Source organism: Colletotrichum scovillei (genome assembly GCF_011075155.1).
Source record: "Colletotrichum scovillei strain TJNH1 chromosome Unknown Contig00002, whole genome shotgun sequence".
Lineage (NCBI taxonomy): Eukaryota > Fungi > Ascomycota > Sordariomycetes > Glomerellales > Glomerellaceae > Colletotrichum > Colletotrichum scovillei.
In genome coordinates this window covers 1,128,814-1,143,918 of record NW_023336260.1, presented here as the reverse complement: position 1 = coordinate 1,143,918, position 15,105 = coordinate 1,128,814, and the positions used below count along the sequence as shown (strand labels likewise).

Sequence of the window (15,105 nt, the reverse complement as noted above, 5' to 3'; positions counted from 1 at the left end):
TCGACTGTCTGGAGGACAGTATAAAAGGCAGGTGTCTTCGCGATATTGAAGGAACTCGATTGCAACATCAACAACTCCAATTACAACATCATCACATTCAAACATACCCGTAGCCATCCATCTACATCAACTCTTTCCTCACCAACCCCCTAATCATCCTTCACAATGCAGTTCTCAAAGACCATCCTCCTCATCGCCGCAGCCATCGTCCCTGCCGTCATGGCCGGATGCAGTGGTGCTGCCCCTTACCAAGGAACTTGCGCGAAGTGCGCTGGCGAATGCCACAAAAGTAAATAGCATCATCAAGTTGCTGGAAGACTCCCACCAAGCGATCAAATTCCAAGGCGCTGACTCAAAGTTCCTCTAAGACTTTGGCGGACCTGACCGCTTGTCTTCCCTCCAGCGCGCTGGCTGCCAGACCAACTGCCTGTTGCACTGCAACGACTGCAACTAGATGGAATGGCTTCTTCCTTGGACTCCGATGGAGCGCAACCTCCAGGAGGTCAAATGTCACATAGCAGAATACTTATTATATTAGGAGAAAGAGTCATGGTTTAGGCGACTCTGTCGATAGTCACATGTAGCTCACCAAGAGTTCGCAATTAAATAAGAACAATTACATAAATTGCTCAAAACTGCGCCATCTCAGCCGCGGAAGAATGCTGTCCAGTGATTGAACTGCCTTTCTTGTCCCCAGGCACGTAAGCACATAGCATGATCTATTGTCACTCGATACAACTCCTTCGATTCGGAGATACGTATTTCCAATTAGAAGACCTATATACTGACGACCCCATATGAGCCTCCCCTGAATCGCATTTCAAAAGGCCCAAGGAGAAAACTTGGATATGAGAATCGAATTCCTAAAACCTGCGATTCCTGTTTCTATATTCACATAAAATCGAGATTAGAAACGTACCACGTCTAGAAGCGATCCGAGTTCCTTATTGAAAAGCAACAAACTGGGATACAATAAACTTGTTGCACTGGAACTGCAGAAACTAGCAGAAATTTCACATAAAGAATATGATGGACTGAATGCTAGTAAGAGTCACTGAGAGAGTCATGTTGACAAGTGAGTGAAGCATTCGTGTGGTATGTGGAGCCAGCTGATTTCCAGTTTGAGTGTCCTTCCGGCGGAGTCATGTAATCACATTGTTGACAGTGATATAGACTCGACAAATCAGATATTTAGCTTTTTGCATCCTGAGAGTGGCCCATAGATTTCACAAAAGAAAAGGACAGACGCCAAAAGTACATCAGAGCAATGTTGGCACATTTTTTCTTCAGATCACACCTCCGAAACGTTTTGAACAAATCTGACAACATGCATTCTAAAGTCTTCATTATCTCCCTCCTAGTAGCCGTGGCTTCTGCCACAATCACTTGCTCAGGCGACAATGCCCCGTCTGGGGTACGTACAGGATGGTTGACACGTTGTATGTTGCTGTTGAACTTATACTGACATGAACGTTCACTGCAGCCCAAGACGTGCGTATACGACTCTCAGAAGAACGCCTACGCCAAGTTCTGTAGTGTACGTTCCCGTCGTAATCACATACAAGTCTTGACAGAGGCACTGACGTTTTGAATAGTCTGATTACAATGGGTCATTGTCGTTTGTGTGCTTGCAGTAAGTTGTCAAACTCCTTCTACCTGGCTTTCATTTCCTAACAGTGTCAGAACCAAAGATGGACAGGGAAACAACTTCGACTGCTGGTGCTACCCTCGGGTTTAAGGACTTGGCGTAAGATCGGCATCTGTCTGGTGATATAGATCTTCAGTCAATAGAAGTTGGGTTCGTTTTCTCATGTTGCAGCTGCTATAGTCTGGACTAAGCGGGTGTTATTGATACTACTGTTGTGCAGAGGAATGCAGGTTCGATACAACGCTTGACATCATTGCGATTTTCAACGTCCAAGGACACTCCTCAGCATCACGAGTTAATTGGCGGTGTGAGCAAATAAATGATGGGATAGTGCTCCAATTCTTGAGGTAGCGGCTCAAGTCCTAAGTTTTACCGTTCATAATTGTCGGATGACAACGACACGTATGAGAAGATGGAGCTCGATCAACAACAATCGCCCTCGGATAAAGATCAAGTTGGTAAGGTTGTGCTAAAGCTATTGGTTGGAAGTTAAAATGGCTTCAGACTTCTAGAGTAGGAATTCCTGCCCCAAATTGAGCAATTATATGCGCACGCGGCACTTCATCCTTCCGATAGCCCGATTACTCAGAGAACAGAGATGGGCTTGGATTTTAGCCGGAATACCCAGCAAAAGTACAAGCTTTCTTGATTACCGAACTAAGCCGGGGAGAACGGGAAAGCCTATAAGAAATGAAGATCAGTGATTTTCTGTTCGGCACGGTCTACGTAGCCGGCCAAAGTTCGACCCAAGCACGAGTCATAGTCTCACGAACTTGGACCTTTGATCTTTCCAGGGAAGGCGATTAGCCCGAATACAGCATACTAGAGTACACATAACAGCGACTTCCTCCATCCGAGCATAAACTTCATGTACTTACTTGAGTAATTAGTTATCCAGTTGACTTAGAAATGCATACTCCTATATTTCGCATTAATAACTCAAAAAGTTGCGGGTGCAACTATCCTGAGAATGCCGAAACCCATGAAAGGTGGGTCTCGCTCTCGCAACTCATTTAATTGACTTTCTAGAAGTTATTGAATCCAAAAGCTACTAGGCGTGGCCGAGGCTCGTTCAATCCGCAATACCCGAAGTCAGGAGCGTAAGGGGTTGTACTTATTCTCGTATAAATATGGCTTCTGTTTGATAGTAGCAAGTATCGGGAGTCTGACGGACACCGCACTCAAGCTCTATCTCCCAAAACAATACGAATACGCAATTTTCACAGCAAAAGCCAGAAGTATGCCATCTTGATACGTTTTTCCTTTTTTGATTAAACACAAAGTAACTCGTCAACTAACAAAGACTAGAAAATGGTCAAGCTTTCCCTCCTCGCCCTCATCACCCCGGTGATGGCCGTCAACTGGGTCACCATCTCGGCCAAGGGAGACGCGTCTTTTGAGCAGTTCAAAACCTGGGCCCAGCGGACGTGCCAAAACGATCAAAAGGGACAGGTCTACAGCTCCTCTGACATTTACGGCGACCTGTCGGTCAACTGCTACAATGTCCCGCAGAGCTGGTGCGACTCGTACAAGGGAGGCAAGAACTACCACCCTAGTGGAGTGTCTTTTACCAGCCCCAAGGCTGGAGCTTGCTACCAGCAGTCATAGGGCGGTAGTTGGGACATTGGTCTTTCGTCTTTTGGATACTGAATGATGGACGATGAGTGATTCTGGGCATGTGGACATACAGTGATAACAGCGAATCACATATCTTGCTGGATACTTAGGTCTGGCTGAGGAAGATAGCGACTTGAGAATCGGAATTAAATTTGGAAACAGAGCCTTGTATTACCCGAAAGAACCTGATTCCTAATCCCTCCTCCATGAAGCATCTTTGTCACCAAGTGCCGCCTGGACGCCAGACTTAAAGTCTCAATATGCCACTAGGTTAACAACCAGCTCAGGCTAAATGACTTAGCATACATATATACTGCTATCGTCACGTATTCGACGGGTGCCGGTCTCATCACACCCTCATCTCTGGATGAGCGGGCGGCCGTACCCTCCCAGATCTTGTTTCGGCATCTGCATAGATTTGAGAGTCTATACCACGGGGTGGGTACGTTTGGATGCGACCACGTTCATCCGCGTGCCGCGCCATCTCTTGCCGACCTTCACGGCCAAGAGGCTCAAGTGGCGCTCGCACCAGTTTTCTTGGGTCCCCCGGCGGATGAGCCATGACACCAACGACAGCAATCTGCTCTTTGCCATTGACTTGCGCCACGCGAACAGCAGCCCGAGTTTGCATGGGATCGTTCGGGCCATGTCCGTTGGCAGGCCCCATCACGTTTGCTCGTTCATTGTGATGAAGTACTCGATTTGCCTGAGCCGCTGGCTGGGTGCGGCGGTCGTACTGAAAATTAAATTGTTGACCGGGTTGCGGGATGGGGTACTCCTGCATGGGGCCGGTTGGCCCCTGAGATCGACCTGGGCCCGTGACGTAGTCGTCAAAGGTCTTTACTTCTGTGTTCCAGGCCTGTCTACCACGAAAGGCATGAGGGTATTGGGATCGAGTGCGTGTGCCGGGCGGAGGTACGCCCTGAAGATGCTCCGACAAGTCTTTTGCAGCAACTGGGCCGCGAGGTGTATGATATTGCTGTTTAGAGCCGACACGTTAGCCAATGAGCACTTAGACAATACAAGACCATCTGTCATATCGTCTCAAGTACAGTACAGACCCCAAGCTGTCGGGTTGCGAGACCTACAAGTTGCTCCTCAGGATTGTCCGTGTTGCGTCTTTGCGGTGTAGATTGCTTGTTGCCCATCCTGACGATTTGAAGGTCGTGATGGAATATAGAGACAATATATAGAAGGGGAAAATGGTTACAAGGTCTGAAAGGATGCGGTCAATGCAATACGTCAACTCGACTAGAATCAGGAAAGTAAAGGCCACTTCTCCAGGATGTGGATGCTCTGACTAAAGAAGAAAGACCATGAGATGGGATATTTCTAACTCTCTTAAGTACAGGTGAAGCACACTTTGAGCTTCTTGGCTCAAGATCTACAGGAAACACGGCGCTTGCCATAATTAGCAATGCGATGTTAATGGGCCGAGAAAAAGTGCTCTCTTCCAACATCAAATGATCAATCACAGCGTTTCACTCAAAGCAGTCCACAACTCGAACATCCAAGTAACCACACAGATAAGGTCAACTTTCACAATCTCGTCAGCCGACCAATTGGCAATGAGCTTAAGGGTCAAAGTTGAGTTGAAAGCGTGGAGCGAAGCGCTGGTCAATCGACCGAGAAGCGTGAGAGAGAACGACAACCCTGGTTCCAACATTACCGCTGAAAAGCTGTGTGGATAAGTCGTTGACGATCCAATGACTGTTTCTCAGCTTAGCCTCCATGTTGGTTGGGTCGTTGCGAAAAAAGGGCCCCTTCCAACATCGAACGACTGATGAATTGACGAGGGTGAGAAAACAACCTGCTCACAAGACTGCCCCCGGAAATGCATGCTCAGAAGTTGCTGAAGATCCAATTATTGTTGGCCAATTTAGATTTCGTGTTGGTTTGGCCGGTGTGCTCGGTGACCCGGCAGGTTTCGGACCCTGGGTGTGACTGTGAGGCCGCGGTACCGGCACGGTGGTTCGGCGATGCGCTCGCAGGGTGGGCTGTGCAACGGTCGGCGCTTAATATGCGTGACCACTTGCAACCCCGGCCACGTGAGGATGTGACCTTTCCAACGGGTCAAAGTTGCGTGTATTTTCTCCTCATGAACTCACAGCCCCAGGCTGCCTCCCGTCTTATCTTTTAACCGTTGGCTCGTCCCATTCCTCAAAACTTCAAGTCATCAACTTTTCAACACTTCTCAATCAATTGCAACATCATATCATTTCACAAAGCATCAAGCCTCACATATCGCTATTTCAGACTGTATTACACTTGGCATTATGGCGGTTGTCAGCGCCACAACCAACACAGAGCCCAAGGCAACATCACCCGTCGAGCCTTGGAGAGCCGCTCTAGATGAGGTAATTGCCATCCAGGAGAGTTGGGGAGACCAACAAGAATCGGAATATGCTTCAATCATTCTCAAAATGCTTCTCGCTTTTCCTGAAAAGGGTTACTTGGCCACACTTGAAGCTTCACTCCGCATAGGAGCAGATTACTGGGCCAAATATCTCCCTTCCAGTGTTGATCCTCTCAACAAGCCTTATCGGTTGGCAGATAAAGGCTGGCGCATGTATCTTTATGGCTTTTACGAGACATTCCTTGAGCAAGCGTGGCTGTTGCGTTATGACGATCCTCGGCAAGACTGCTTGGTGCACCTCCTGATGGACTTGCAGAACCTGCCCAAGGTGACATACCGGAGCTATGGTGTACGTTATTGTTTTCATCTACCTGTCTTATTTTTCTTTCTTTTTTTTTTTCACAGAAGCCTTCGCTTACTGTTCCTCCAGAAAGAGTGGATTGCGTATCACAATGATTCAGTTTGGGGGGAATTGGTGGACGATAAGTGGAATGCAAAGTTTGGTAAGTTAAGCCTACACCATATCATTATGACTTCTTGACTCATCGTTGTTACAAGCGTCCGATCAAGCTGAACCGACGGAACCCGAGGCAAAGAAGGACTTCATTCTCACTTGTGATGAGTGGGTCAACTACTCCTGCTTCTTGGCTCGGTTTTCTGGCTCCGAAGCCCACATTGCGTATGAAGGTCAATCGAAATGGCCGAGCATCGATGTTGAGCTGGCACTCGAAAAGCCCATTCCTGCTGGAAAGCTCGGCCAATGTAGACTGTTGGTGGCGTCGAATTGGTTGATTCATGCTGGCAAGTTCATCTACGAGGATATGAAGAAGACGGGCGCGGAGAGGTGGGGCCTAGGAAGATGGGGTCGATGGACGGAGGCAATTCGAGGCATCTTGAAGGCTGGGGAGCAGACTGACGAAGTGACCGCGAGACTACAAGCGGCCTTGGACACGATCGTCTCGTTGACACCAGATGCCATTGAGGTTAAGGAGAGCACTGGAGCCGAGGAAAGCAGTGAAGGCGCTGAGATGAAGGAGAGCAGCGAGGTGAAGAAGAGCAGTGAGGTGAAGGAGAGCGGTGAAGTAAAGAATAGTAGTGAGGAGAAGGAGGCTGGTGAGGCCAAGTAGTTATTGGAACTGTTAAATACATAAATCAGATATTCCAGGGTTTGTCCAAGCGCACAAACATGTAACGCACTGGACTAAGGTATTTAGCCTAGAGAGCTGTACAAACTGAACATAGACTTAGCATCCAAACTCGTAGTACTCTGGTCTGTTAGGACGAACGAGATATGAGTCACTTAAGATCCTGAACACGGTTGTTGACATTATTGAGGTAAGCATTCAAGCCGTTGCGATTCAGGAGGCCCAGGCCGTGATGTGTTAATTACCGTGGAGCGGGAGGGGAGAAGGGAAGTTCCTTGGAGCCCAGTGGAGTGATCTGTAGTGAATCGACGGGAGAGGTCCTCTCCACCGCTGCTCTAGTTCGGGAATGATTGAAGGATATCAGCGTTTGGTATACGAGCCTCTGAAGCAGCGGAGCCGGCGGGATGTACGCGAGGGATCCATTGGTGTGACAATATCGCAGCGTGGGCAGCATCAGGTGGACACGCCAAGCAACAAAGACAAATCAAGGCATGCACGGAGGGAGTTAGCCCACTTGCGGTGTGCGCTTAGAGAGCAGGCATAGAGCATGACTTGGATAATCCCAACAAGTCGGTATGTTGCATGACGGCAAGGTTGCCGCATGGTGATTTCTTTGGCGAGGAAGGCGCGTCGAAAAGTGCGACACGTATCTTGCTCATGGGTTTGCTCCTCGCCAGCTTTGGACCTAGCAGGATCATGGTACTTGTCAATTAGTCTAGATCATTGATAGTTGTAAGTACTAGTTCATATGACAAAGCCTCGGTGCTTCTTGCTCCTGACCACGATTCTGTGCGGAAAAGGTTTGGCACGAGCAATCACACCCGGCAACTGTTCGTATTTGACCTCCATCTCCCGTCCATCTTCGTCCACCGCTCTTTGAATGTTGAAAACCGCCAAAAATTGCGCAATGCATAAAAAGATTGTCTGGTCGGCAATATACCTTCCAGGACAAGCTCTGCGTCCAAATCCGTATACAACATCAGTTGGTGTAGGCTCATTGAACGGCTCAAAGTATCGTTCAGGTTTGAACTCCATTGGGTCGCGATACGTGTCGGGATCGTGCATGATAGACGCAGCTGCAGGAAACAAAAGCGTGTCCTTTGGTATGAAATAGCCGTTGTAAGTATCGTCTTCCGTAGTCAGGTGCGGGAAGCCCATGGGTGCAAGTGTGTGCCAGCGAAGTGCTTCTTGAGCTATAGCCTGAACATATGGGAGGCTGTCTTTGTCGGAGAATGAAGGAAGACGCGAGTCGCCCACCACGCGGTCAATCTCATCTTGAGCTCTCTTTTGAACTTCTGGGTATACGACCAAGGCCGCAAAGATGGAGTACAGCATCGCGCCAGTCGTATCAGTGCCTGCATTTAGCATAGATGCAGCTGTCCAGCCGATGACGCTCTTCTCCTCGGAGTCAATTTTTCGATGGAGATCTTTGATCAAGCCAGCGACGTATGAAACATCATCGTTTCCGTTCGCCATTTGCTCCTTGACGTAATCGTACGGAACCTCAATTCCCTGGAGGAGATGTTGTCTGAAGATTTCGGCCGTCTTTTTGAATCCCGCGCCCGGCATCCAAGTCGGGACGTATCTTAGCCATGGGATCAAGTCAACCATCCAGGCGCCTGGGCTCGTGGCTTTGGAGAAATCCTCCATTACCTGCTTAGACATGGCCACGATGGGGTCGTTCTTCTTCGGGTCCGTTTTGTAATTGTAGAGAATTCGTAACATGATGGAACCAGCGAATCTGTTCCACAAGTCAGATACTGTGCATTCCCTCATCCTACTCTACAGCAATGACTACTTACTGGTTCAAGTGGCCTTGCAGTGTGTCGCTGTTGCTGTTGGAGTCTTCGTATATTTGCTTCAAGAACCGCAAAGTTTCACGCTCTTGGATCGGTTCGAATCGTACGATCGACCTTTTACTGACTTGAGTTGCCGTAAGTTTGCGATGCAATCGAAATTTCCTATCGTACGGCATCATGCCCATGATGTCTCCATAACCAACTCTAGGTAAATCATATCAGTTCAACAATCGTTTCTCGTGGAAGTGAATCTCGTACAGCTCACTAGCAAATACCAGCTTTGGCCGCGACGCACTCTTCAGAGCGCGAGTCTCCAACATGTCCAGCACGGCTTGTTTGTCATGGAGAATGACGAAACGTTGACCAAGCACAGATACTGAGGTGATTGGGCCATATTGCTCCTTGTGTTTCCGCCAATGTACCCATTCAAGAGTTCCAGGAGGGGGAAGATCCAAAATGTTGCCGAGAAATGGCAAACCTCTGGGTCCAGGCGGCAATGGACCCCTGGTTCGTTGTTGGATACGATTAAAGATGATGTAGCAGAGCAGCACTACGGCTCCGGAGTAAATCAGTGTGTTGCCAAACATGATGGCTCGACAATCATTGATGGTACATTGGAGAAGTTATGTGTCTACAGAGAGGTTTCGATCTCTTTTAAGAGAAGCTTACCTTCAAATTTGTGGACTAAGGGAAAGTACCTAGCCCAATGGCTTACGTCTCGCTAAACTCAAGCTCACATCATACGGTCAGCAAAGAACAAGATTCATCATGGTTAACCTCAATGTTCATTCCGCCAGTAAGAAATGAATGAGTACGAGCGGCTTATGTCAGATATGAGAGCTGATGCCACACTAATTATCCTTGGGGGAGCTAAGTCACAATCGCGTGCACGTGAATGGCTTAACATCATAGCATAAGTCCACCGACCTGATTGGCATCATCGGACTGATCCCTGTATCCCCCACTAAATGCTGACCAGCCGAACGACTTTAGCACCAGATACTGTTGTCACGTGCATCAACCAATGGGTATGTATCATCAATGAAGCCCAAGACTTGTATATATTGACTCCCGTGGCTCTCTAACAGACTTAACCTGTCGGTGTTAGGGACTGTAATAATCTTCTACCCAGAAAGCTCGAAGGATGAGAAATATCCCAGAGTTTCCTTGCTTTTTCTAATCTACGCCTCATCTTGAGTTGACTATTCTTGCATGGGCGGTCAAGTGTTTAGGGATACATTAGCAATTTGCGAATCTATACTGATTTGATGACTGATTTGATCTTTCGAGCTGCTATGAGGGTGTCCTGGGCATCTCAAAACAAAAGGATTGGTCAGGGAGCTGTCGGTCAAGTGTCAGGAAACCGTGATAGCATCATGATAGATCATCGGTGCCACCAGCAGCATAGATATCGTAGGATTAGTCTGTCGGTGTTGGCCAGATCAATCTGCTGGGCCTGCCGTGGGGAATGCTAGTAAGCGGTGAGGCTGATCAAGCGAGGGTATCCCTAGTTCTTCAGAATGGCATGCTTGTTCAACGACCTCGGAAAATATCCTGCACCAACATGGCACTTGACGTCCGCCAGCGTCAAATCCGAAGCTTCACGTACAACCTGGCCCAGTGCAAAAGGCATGTTCTCACTAGCGGTCGTAAGGCTCTCTTCTGGGATAAGGGCAAGAATATGGAGATCCTCATTCAGCTGCACCTACACCTGCGGCCGGTCCTGGACCGGGAGTGGGGCCTGCGGACAGACATCGATTTGATCCGCCGTAGCTGCAATTCCCGCACTCGGGGCAGCGTCGGGTGCCCAGCTTCGGATCACTGCCGAGCCAATCCCGGTCTGGGTCAGTCTGTCAAGGGTTTTGGTCACCTATGTAGTAGCATCTTCCGCGATTTGCTTCCTGGAGTAGGCCGAAGGTCCCATAGGTACGAAGCACTCGTGAAAAGACCACCAGGACATACCGAGTCTGACCATATTCAGCCAGCATAGGGGAAGCCTTTGTAGCTCAGAAATCCTTCCTCCCGCTCTGCGTGCCACGACTGCGAAGGGTTTATTGTGGCATAGCCCACTCCATAGAGACTTTGTGAACAGGGAGACCGTTGACAACGGGCTCAAGTGCCTCATACAAAACCCGTATTAGAAATGGATGGTTATGGGGTGTCGGCCCACATCCAAAGTGTGACGCTGCAGCCGCGGCGAGCCGATGCCGGTGGGTTCTCGCGATAACCTAAGCCAGTAAAGTGGGGCGATTGCTTAATCAGATGATCTGATAAGATCAAATTCTCCCACCTGCCCACCTGCCACCTGCCCCAAGCGCACTTTCTGCACTCAGCGAATTCCACCTTACTTTTTTGTCCTGAGGTCTCCCCGCCCCCGGCAACCTCAGCTTTTGCCTCCTTCAACCTCACCTCTCGACGACATACCAACAGCATCATCGCGACCTTGTCGGGGACCCGTGCATCGGCATATCGCGCACCCCGCGGTCGGCTTGCTTCATCGATGCAAACACCCGCAACTCGGCCGTGAATATGCGCGCTCCGTCGTCGGGGCTCCGGCTACTGCCGCCCACCCTCATCGCCGCACTGTGCCTCTTCGTCGCCTCCGCCTCGGCCCTCGCAGGCAGCGGCGGTGTCTGCTTCGATACATGTTCCAACACCCTTCGCCAACCGCAGTTCAACGACACGCAGTCCTACAATGGGAGCTTACCCTCAAGGTCGAGGCTCATCCCGCAGTGCGTGAGCCAGCTGCACATCAAGTCGCTCTACCTCTGCGCCGACCTGCACTGCGACTTGACGCACCGTGTCGCTGGCCTGAGCAACGTCAACCACACGTGCCAGGCCAACATGAACACCTCGCTACCGCCCTTCGAGATCGTCGCTGGCTATTCTGATGAGGAGATTGCTGGCTTGCGGAGGTTGACCAAGGCGGAAGGGTCCAACTCGTCGACTGTGCTGAATGAGGTGGTGTTGCCTGCGGAAGCTTATTATCAGATCTGGTTCGACTCTCTCGTATGGCACCCAAGTATCTTCCCGGACTGGAACTCAAGGACTAACGACACATAGGAATCCGTCGAGTACACATACGGTAATCACTACAGATATGGGTACGTGCCCACGATTTCATCCATGTTTGGGTGGCGGTCGCTAACTACCCACGCCTAGTTTCTACGTGATTGTCTTCTGGTTCATCGTAGTCGCCATCGGGCTGGGATCTCGCCTCGTATCGGCTATCGGAAACCTTCAAAAGCAGGAATGGGATTCACGAAAGTCGTCCAGCATCCTTCACTGGTCCGCCCTCTGGCTCAAGCGATACATCACCGTCCCCGCCACCTTTGGCTACCGTTGCTCTCAGAACCTCGGCTGGTGCACCATCCCGCCACGCATCCAGAGTCTCACCATCTTCACCTTCGTTGCCGCGAACGTCTTCTTCTGTGTCCACGGGTACTGGATCTTCTCCGGCCACATGTAGTAAGTGTAGCTTGCTCTATTCTTCGCCTTACTCCACTAGCTTACGCACCTCTAGTTGGCCGCAGAAGTACCATTTGGTCTGGCGCTATGTTGCCGATAGAACCGGCATCATCTCTTTCGCCAACTTCCCCATCATCTGGCTCTTTGGCATGAGGAACAACCTTCTCATGTGGCTGACCGGCTGGGACTTTGGGACGTACAATAACTTCCACCGTTGGGTTGCCCGCGTCTCGACGCTCCAAGCTGTCATCCACTCCATCGGCTACGTTGTTCTGGTCTTTGATGGTAGGATATACACCACCTCTTAGGAAGGTCAAAGCTAACTTGTTTCAGACGGCGATTGGAATTACTGGATGTCGTATTGGCACCAGATGTGGTGGATTGAAGGATGGTTTGTGAGTAATGCCCTCTTGGGCTTCCAGTAACATATGCTGACCTCAAACCAAAGGCTACAGTTGGCATGTGCGCCTTGCTCTTTGCCTCCGTCTTTTGGATGCGACGAAAGCAATACGAGCTCTTCCTCATTCTTCACATTTTGCTGTCGATTCTTGTCCTCATCACCATGCTTGGGTAAGTTTCGACATTCTTCTCTCTGGACTTCCCAGTACTCATGAACTCTAGCCACGTCTCCATCTTCCTTGGGCAATTTGACATTCTCTTCTGGGTACCTTGCCTCATCTGGATCGGCGATCGTATTCTGCGCATGTCGCGGACGCTGTCCTTCAACCTCAAGTTCTGGAATACCTTCGCCCTTGCCACGTATGACGCGAACTCGAACATTGTCCGCATCAATGTTCCATACTCGACTAGCTTCTACGAGCCCAAGGCTGGCACATACTACTACCTCCATGTCCTCAGCGACAAGCGATTCTGGGAAAGCCACCCATTCACCATGGCCTGCACAACGACAAATATGAATGTTAGAAGGAAGTCATCCAGCGAACAGACTCCCCTACTCGTAGCGGGAGAGCATGATATAGAACCCATCTCTGAGGTTGGATACGAGCCCAGGAGAGGCGAGCCATCAATGACGTTCCTCATCCGCCCGTACGACAGCTTTACCGGTCGTCTACGTGAGGATGCAGCAGCCCAGTGGCCTCGCCCTGCACGCCTCCGCGTCCTCGTGGAAGGTCCATACGGTCACAAGCAGCCCTTCAACCAGTTCGATGATCTCCTTTTCATCGTTGGAGGCAGTGGTATTGTGGTGCCGCTCGCTCACCTAGCGGAACTCACCAAGACATCGTCAAAGACTCGGTCGATCAAGATTGTCTGGGCAGTCCGCGAACTGAGCTTTGCGGTGGATGTGCTGCGCCACGACTTCGAAGATGCCTTTGACTGTGGGAAGTTGTCCGTCGATATTTATGTTACACAGCACAGTCTTGCGTCGAATGCTGCGCGGCCGGAGGAGTGGCCGGAGCAGGTGCGTTTACTTCACGGGCGTCCCGAAGTTCGTGAAGAGGTACAGGACGCGGCCACCGCAGCTGACAAGTCGAGTCTCGCCGTCGTGGCATGTGGGCCTGCTGTCATGGCCGACGATGCTCGAAAGTCGGTTGTTGAAATGCTTGGCCGTGGGTGGTCCAGAATCGAATACTTCCAAGAGAGTTTCAACTGGTGAGCGATGAGAGATCTTGATACGATTTAGACTGCTATTTTGGATATAGAGCATTATCACGAGCATAAGATGGCGTTAAGCGTTTGAATTTACTGATTTCCATATTACACAAATACATTTCATCTAGGGATTCGACACATCAGTCGCCATTAGTCTGCTCCGTCTTCCGCTTCTTGTGCTTCACATCTACAACCTCTTCCTCCATTAGCTCGCTCTTCTCATCTAGGCCGCTCCACTTGGGCTTTCCATCGGGAAGATCGACGACCCTCTGCCCGTAAAAGATGTGCTTCCTACTCACCGATTAGCGTCACAGCTCCCAGGTGAAGTTCACCTTGACAGGGAAGGGAGTACTCACTGAACGTCAAACTTCTTCCTCTTCTCCTCTCCATCAAAATGTAACAACCCAGGAAACAATAATACCATGTTCCTGCCCTCATCCATGATCCGACTCCCGCAGAACCCGCAGCTCACTTTACACGGCAAATCATGGCCCTGGAGATTCTTCCCCGACGAGTAGAACGTCAGCCCGTCAACCCCGTTATCGAACGCCAGGTCCTCCTTGTGGAAGATGGCGGCCCACTGGAAGGGCGCGCCGTGCATCTTTTGACAGTCTCTGCAGTGGCAGAACTTTGAGGCCAGGGGCTCGTCTTTAGAGAGCCAGTAGGTTACTTGGCCGCATTGGCAGGCGCCGCGGATCTTCTTGTGGAAGGCTTCGCCGTGGGGGTGAGATTTTCCGGGGGCGATGTAGGGGGCTTGGGTTTTCCAGTGCTCGTCTTTGGAGTTTGTTGTTGTTTTGGTTTCCGTGATTTCGGGTTTCTTCATGTTGAGGGTTGGGTGGGAGGGAGCTCGATGTGGTGGTGATCGTGAAGGCGCTGGTCGTGCGTATCTGGCAGGAATTGTGGTCGAGGCCTGGATATTGCTGCTGATATCAATCTCGGTAGATTTGTGTAGCTCCAATTGGATCTGCTGGATTCAACTGGGAGCTCAAGACGGTGCAAAGTGCAAAGGTTTTGACGAATTTTCGTGGATGCTGCGAGGGAGAAGGAGCATAGGCCCCCAATGACGCGGTGGTTGGTGACATCACTGGCGTTAACATCTATGATGCCTTTATTCTGGCGTGAAATAAGAAATGTCCCGCACTGGTAATTTTTTCTGGACTACTCTAGGTTAGAGAGGGAAAAAGCCACGGTTTCGACGATCTATGGGGTAAGGTAGGGCGTTGAAATGTATAACGGTTAAGCTAAGGCGCTTTGGTATGGGGTGGTTGGTCTGAAGTCTAAACGTGATGTCTGGAATCGGGATGAACCGCACCTTTCTTCCTATGGTGTATCTTGATCTATCCTTCCTTGCTCCTTCCTCCTTCTTGGTTGCCCTTTTATTTTTGGGACAACTGTGGTCGTCGATCTCTGGCGTTGAGGGTTCCCCCATCTGATCAAGGGGTAAGGGGGATGAACCGGCGC

The 15,105-nt window shown here is 50.0% G+C and overlaps 6 protein-coding genes across 6 annotated transcripts; 3 read left to right on the top strand and 3 right to left on the bottom strand.

Moving 5' to 3' along the window:
* Positions 1 to 165: 165 nt before the first annotated feature.
* Positions 166 to 454, top strand: HER10_EVM0000483 (uncharacterized protein; the record flags this gene model as incomplete). Its single annotated transcript, XM_035470263.1, has 2 exons — positions 166 to 289; positions 369 to 454. The coding sequence occupies 2 exons, from the start codon at positions 166 to 168 to the stop codon at positions 452 to 454; spliced, it is 210 nt and encodes a 69-aa protein (XP_035336811.1).
* Positions 455 to 3,310: 2,856 nt separating this feature from the next.
* Positions 3,311 to 4,556, bottom strand: HER10_EVM0012821 (uncharacterized protein). Its single transcript, XM_035482203.1, has 2 exons — positions 4,354 to 4,556; positions 3,311 to 4,244 (listed from the first exon to the last, which is right to left on the bottom strand). The coding sequence occupies exons 1-2, from the start codon at positions 4,411 to 4,413 to the stop codon at positions 3,615 to 3,617; spliced, it is 690 nt and encodes a 229-aa protein (XP_035337820.1). The 5' UTR covers positions 4,414 to 4,556; the 3' UTR covers positions 3,311 to 3,614.
* An 840-nt stretch (positions 4,557 to 5,396) lies between these two features.
* On the top strand, positions 5,397 to 6,871 carry HER10_EVM0004850 (uncharacterized protein). The gene is made up of 2 exons (XM_035482969.1): positions 5,397 to 6,124; positions 6,180 to 6,871. Exons 1-2 carry the CDS (start codon positions 5,542 to 5,544, stop codon positions 6,746 to 6,748), a joined length of 1,152 nt encoding a protein of 383 aa, XP_035337161.1. The 5' UTR covers positions 5,397 to 5,541; the 3' UTR covers positions 6,749 to 6,871.
* Positions 6,872 to 7,510: 639 nt separating this feature from the next.
* Positions 7,511 to 9,152, bottom strand: HER10_EVM0002509 (uncharacterized protein; the record flags this gene model as incomplete). The annotated part of the gene is made up of 3 exons (XM_035472216.1): positions 7,511 to 8,507; positions 8,569 to 8,769; positions 8,824 to 9,152. The coding sequence occupies 3 exons, from the start codon at positions 9,150 to 9,152 to the stop codon at positions 7,511 to 7,513; spliced, it is 1,527 nt and encodes a 508-aa protein (XP_035336977.1).
* Positions 9,153 to 10,897: 1,745 nt separating this feature from the next.
* On the top strand, positions 10,898 to 14,179 carry HER10_EVM0003672 (ferric reductase like transmembrane component). Its single transcript, XM_035473338.1, has 7 exons — positions 10,898 to 11,574; positions 11,629 to 11,669; positions 11,728 to 12,033; positions 12,089 to 12,318; positions 12,367 to 12,428; positions 12,482 to 12,603; positions 12,655 to 14,179. Exons 1-7 carry the CDS (start codon positions 11,095 to 11,097, stop codon positions 13,646 to 13,648), a joined length of 2,235 nt encoding a protein of 744 aa, XP_035337076.1. The 5' UTR covers positions 10,898 to 11,094; the 3' UTR covers positions 13,649 to 14,179.
* On the bottom strand, positions 13,785 to 14,467 carry HER10_EVM0001125 (uncharacterized protein; the record flags this gene model as incomplete). The annotated part of the gene is made up of 2 exons (XM_035470883.1): positions 13,785 to 13,935; positions 14,001 to 14,467. 2 exons carry the CDS (start codon positions 14,465 to 14,467, stop codon positions 13,785 to 13,787), a joined length of 618 nt encoding a protein of 205 aa, XP_035336861.1.
* Between the last annotated feature and the right edge of the window lie 638 nt (positions 14,468 to 15,105).

Excerpts from the sequence above, each read along its gene's own strand:
- HER10_EVM0012821 (XM_035482203.1), bottom strand. The coding sequence starts at position 4,413 with ATGGGCAACAAGCAATCTACACCGCAAAGACGCAACACGGACAATCCT. Across the intron at positions 4,245-4,353 it reads ACAATCCTGAGGAGCAACTT|CAATATCATACACCTCGCGG; the intron begins GTAGGTCTCGCA and ends GGCTCTAAACAG.
- HER10_EVM0003672 (XM_035473338.1), top strand. The coding sequence starts at position 11,095 with ATGCGCGCTCCGTCGTCGGGGCTCCGGCTACTGCCGCCCACCCTCATC. Across the intron at positions 11,670-11,727 it reads GGTAATCACTACAGATATGG|TTTCTACGTGATTGTCTTCT; the intron begins GTACGTGCCCAC and ends ACCCACGCCTAG. Across the intron at positions 12,319-12,366 it reads CGTTGTTCTGGTCTTTGATG|ACGGCGATTGGAATTACTGG; the intron begins GTAGGATATACA and ends AACTTGTTTCAG.
- HER10_EVM0004850 (XM_035482969.1), top strand. The coding sequence starts at position 5,542 with ATGGCGGTTGTCAGCGCCACAACCAACACAGAGCCCAAGGCAACATCA. Across the intron at positions 6,125-6,179 it reads TAAGTGGAATGCAAAGTTTG|CGTCCGATCAAGCTGAACCG; the intron begins GTAAGTTAAGCC and ends CGTTGTTACAAG.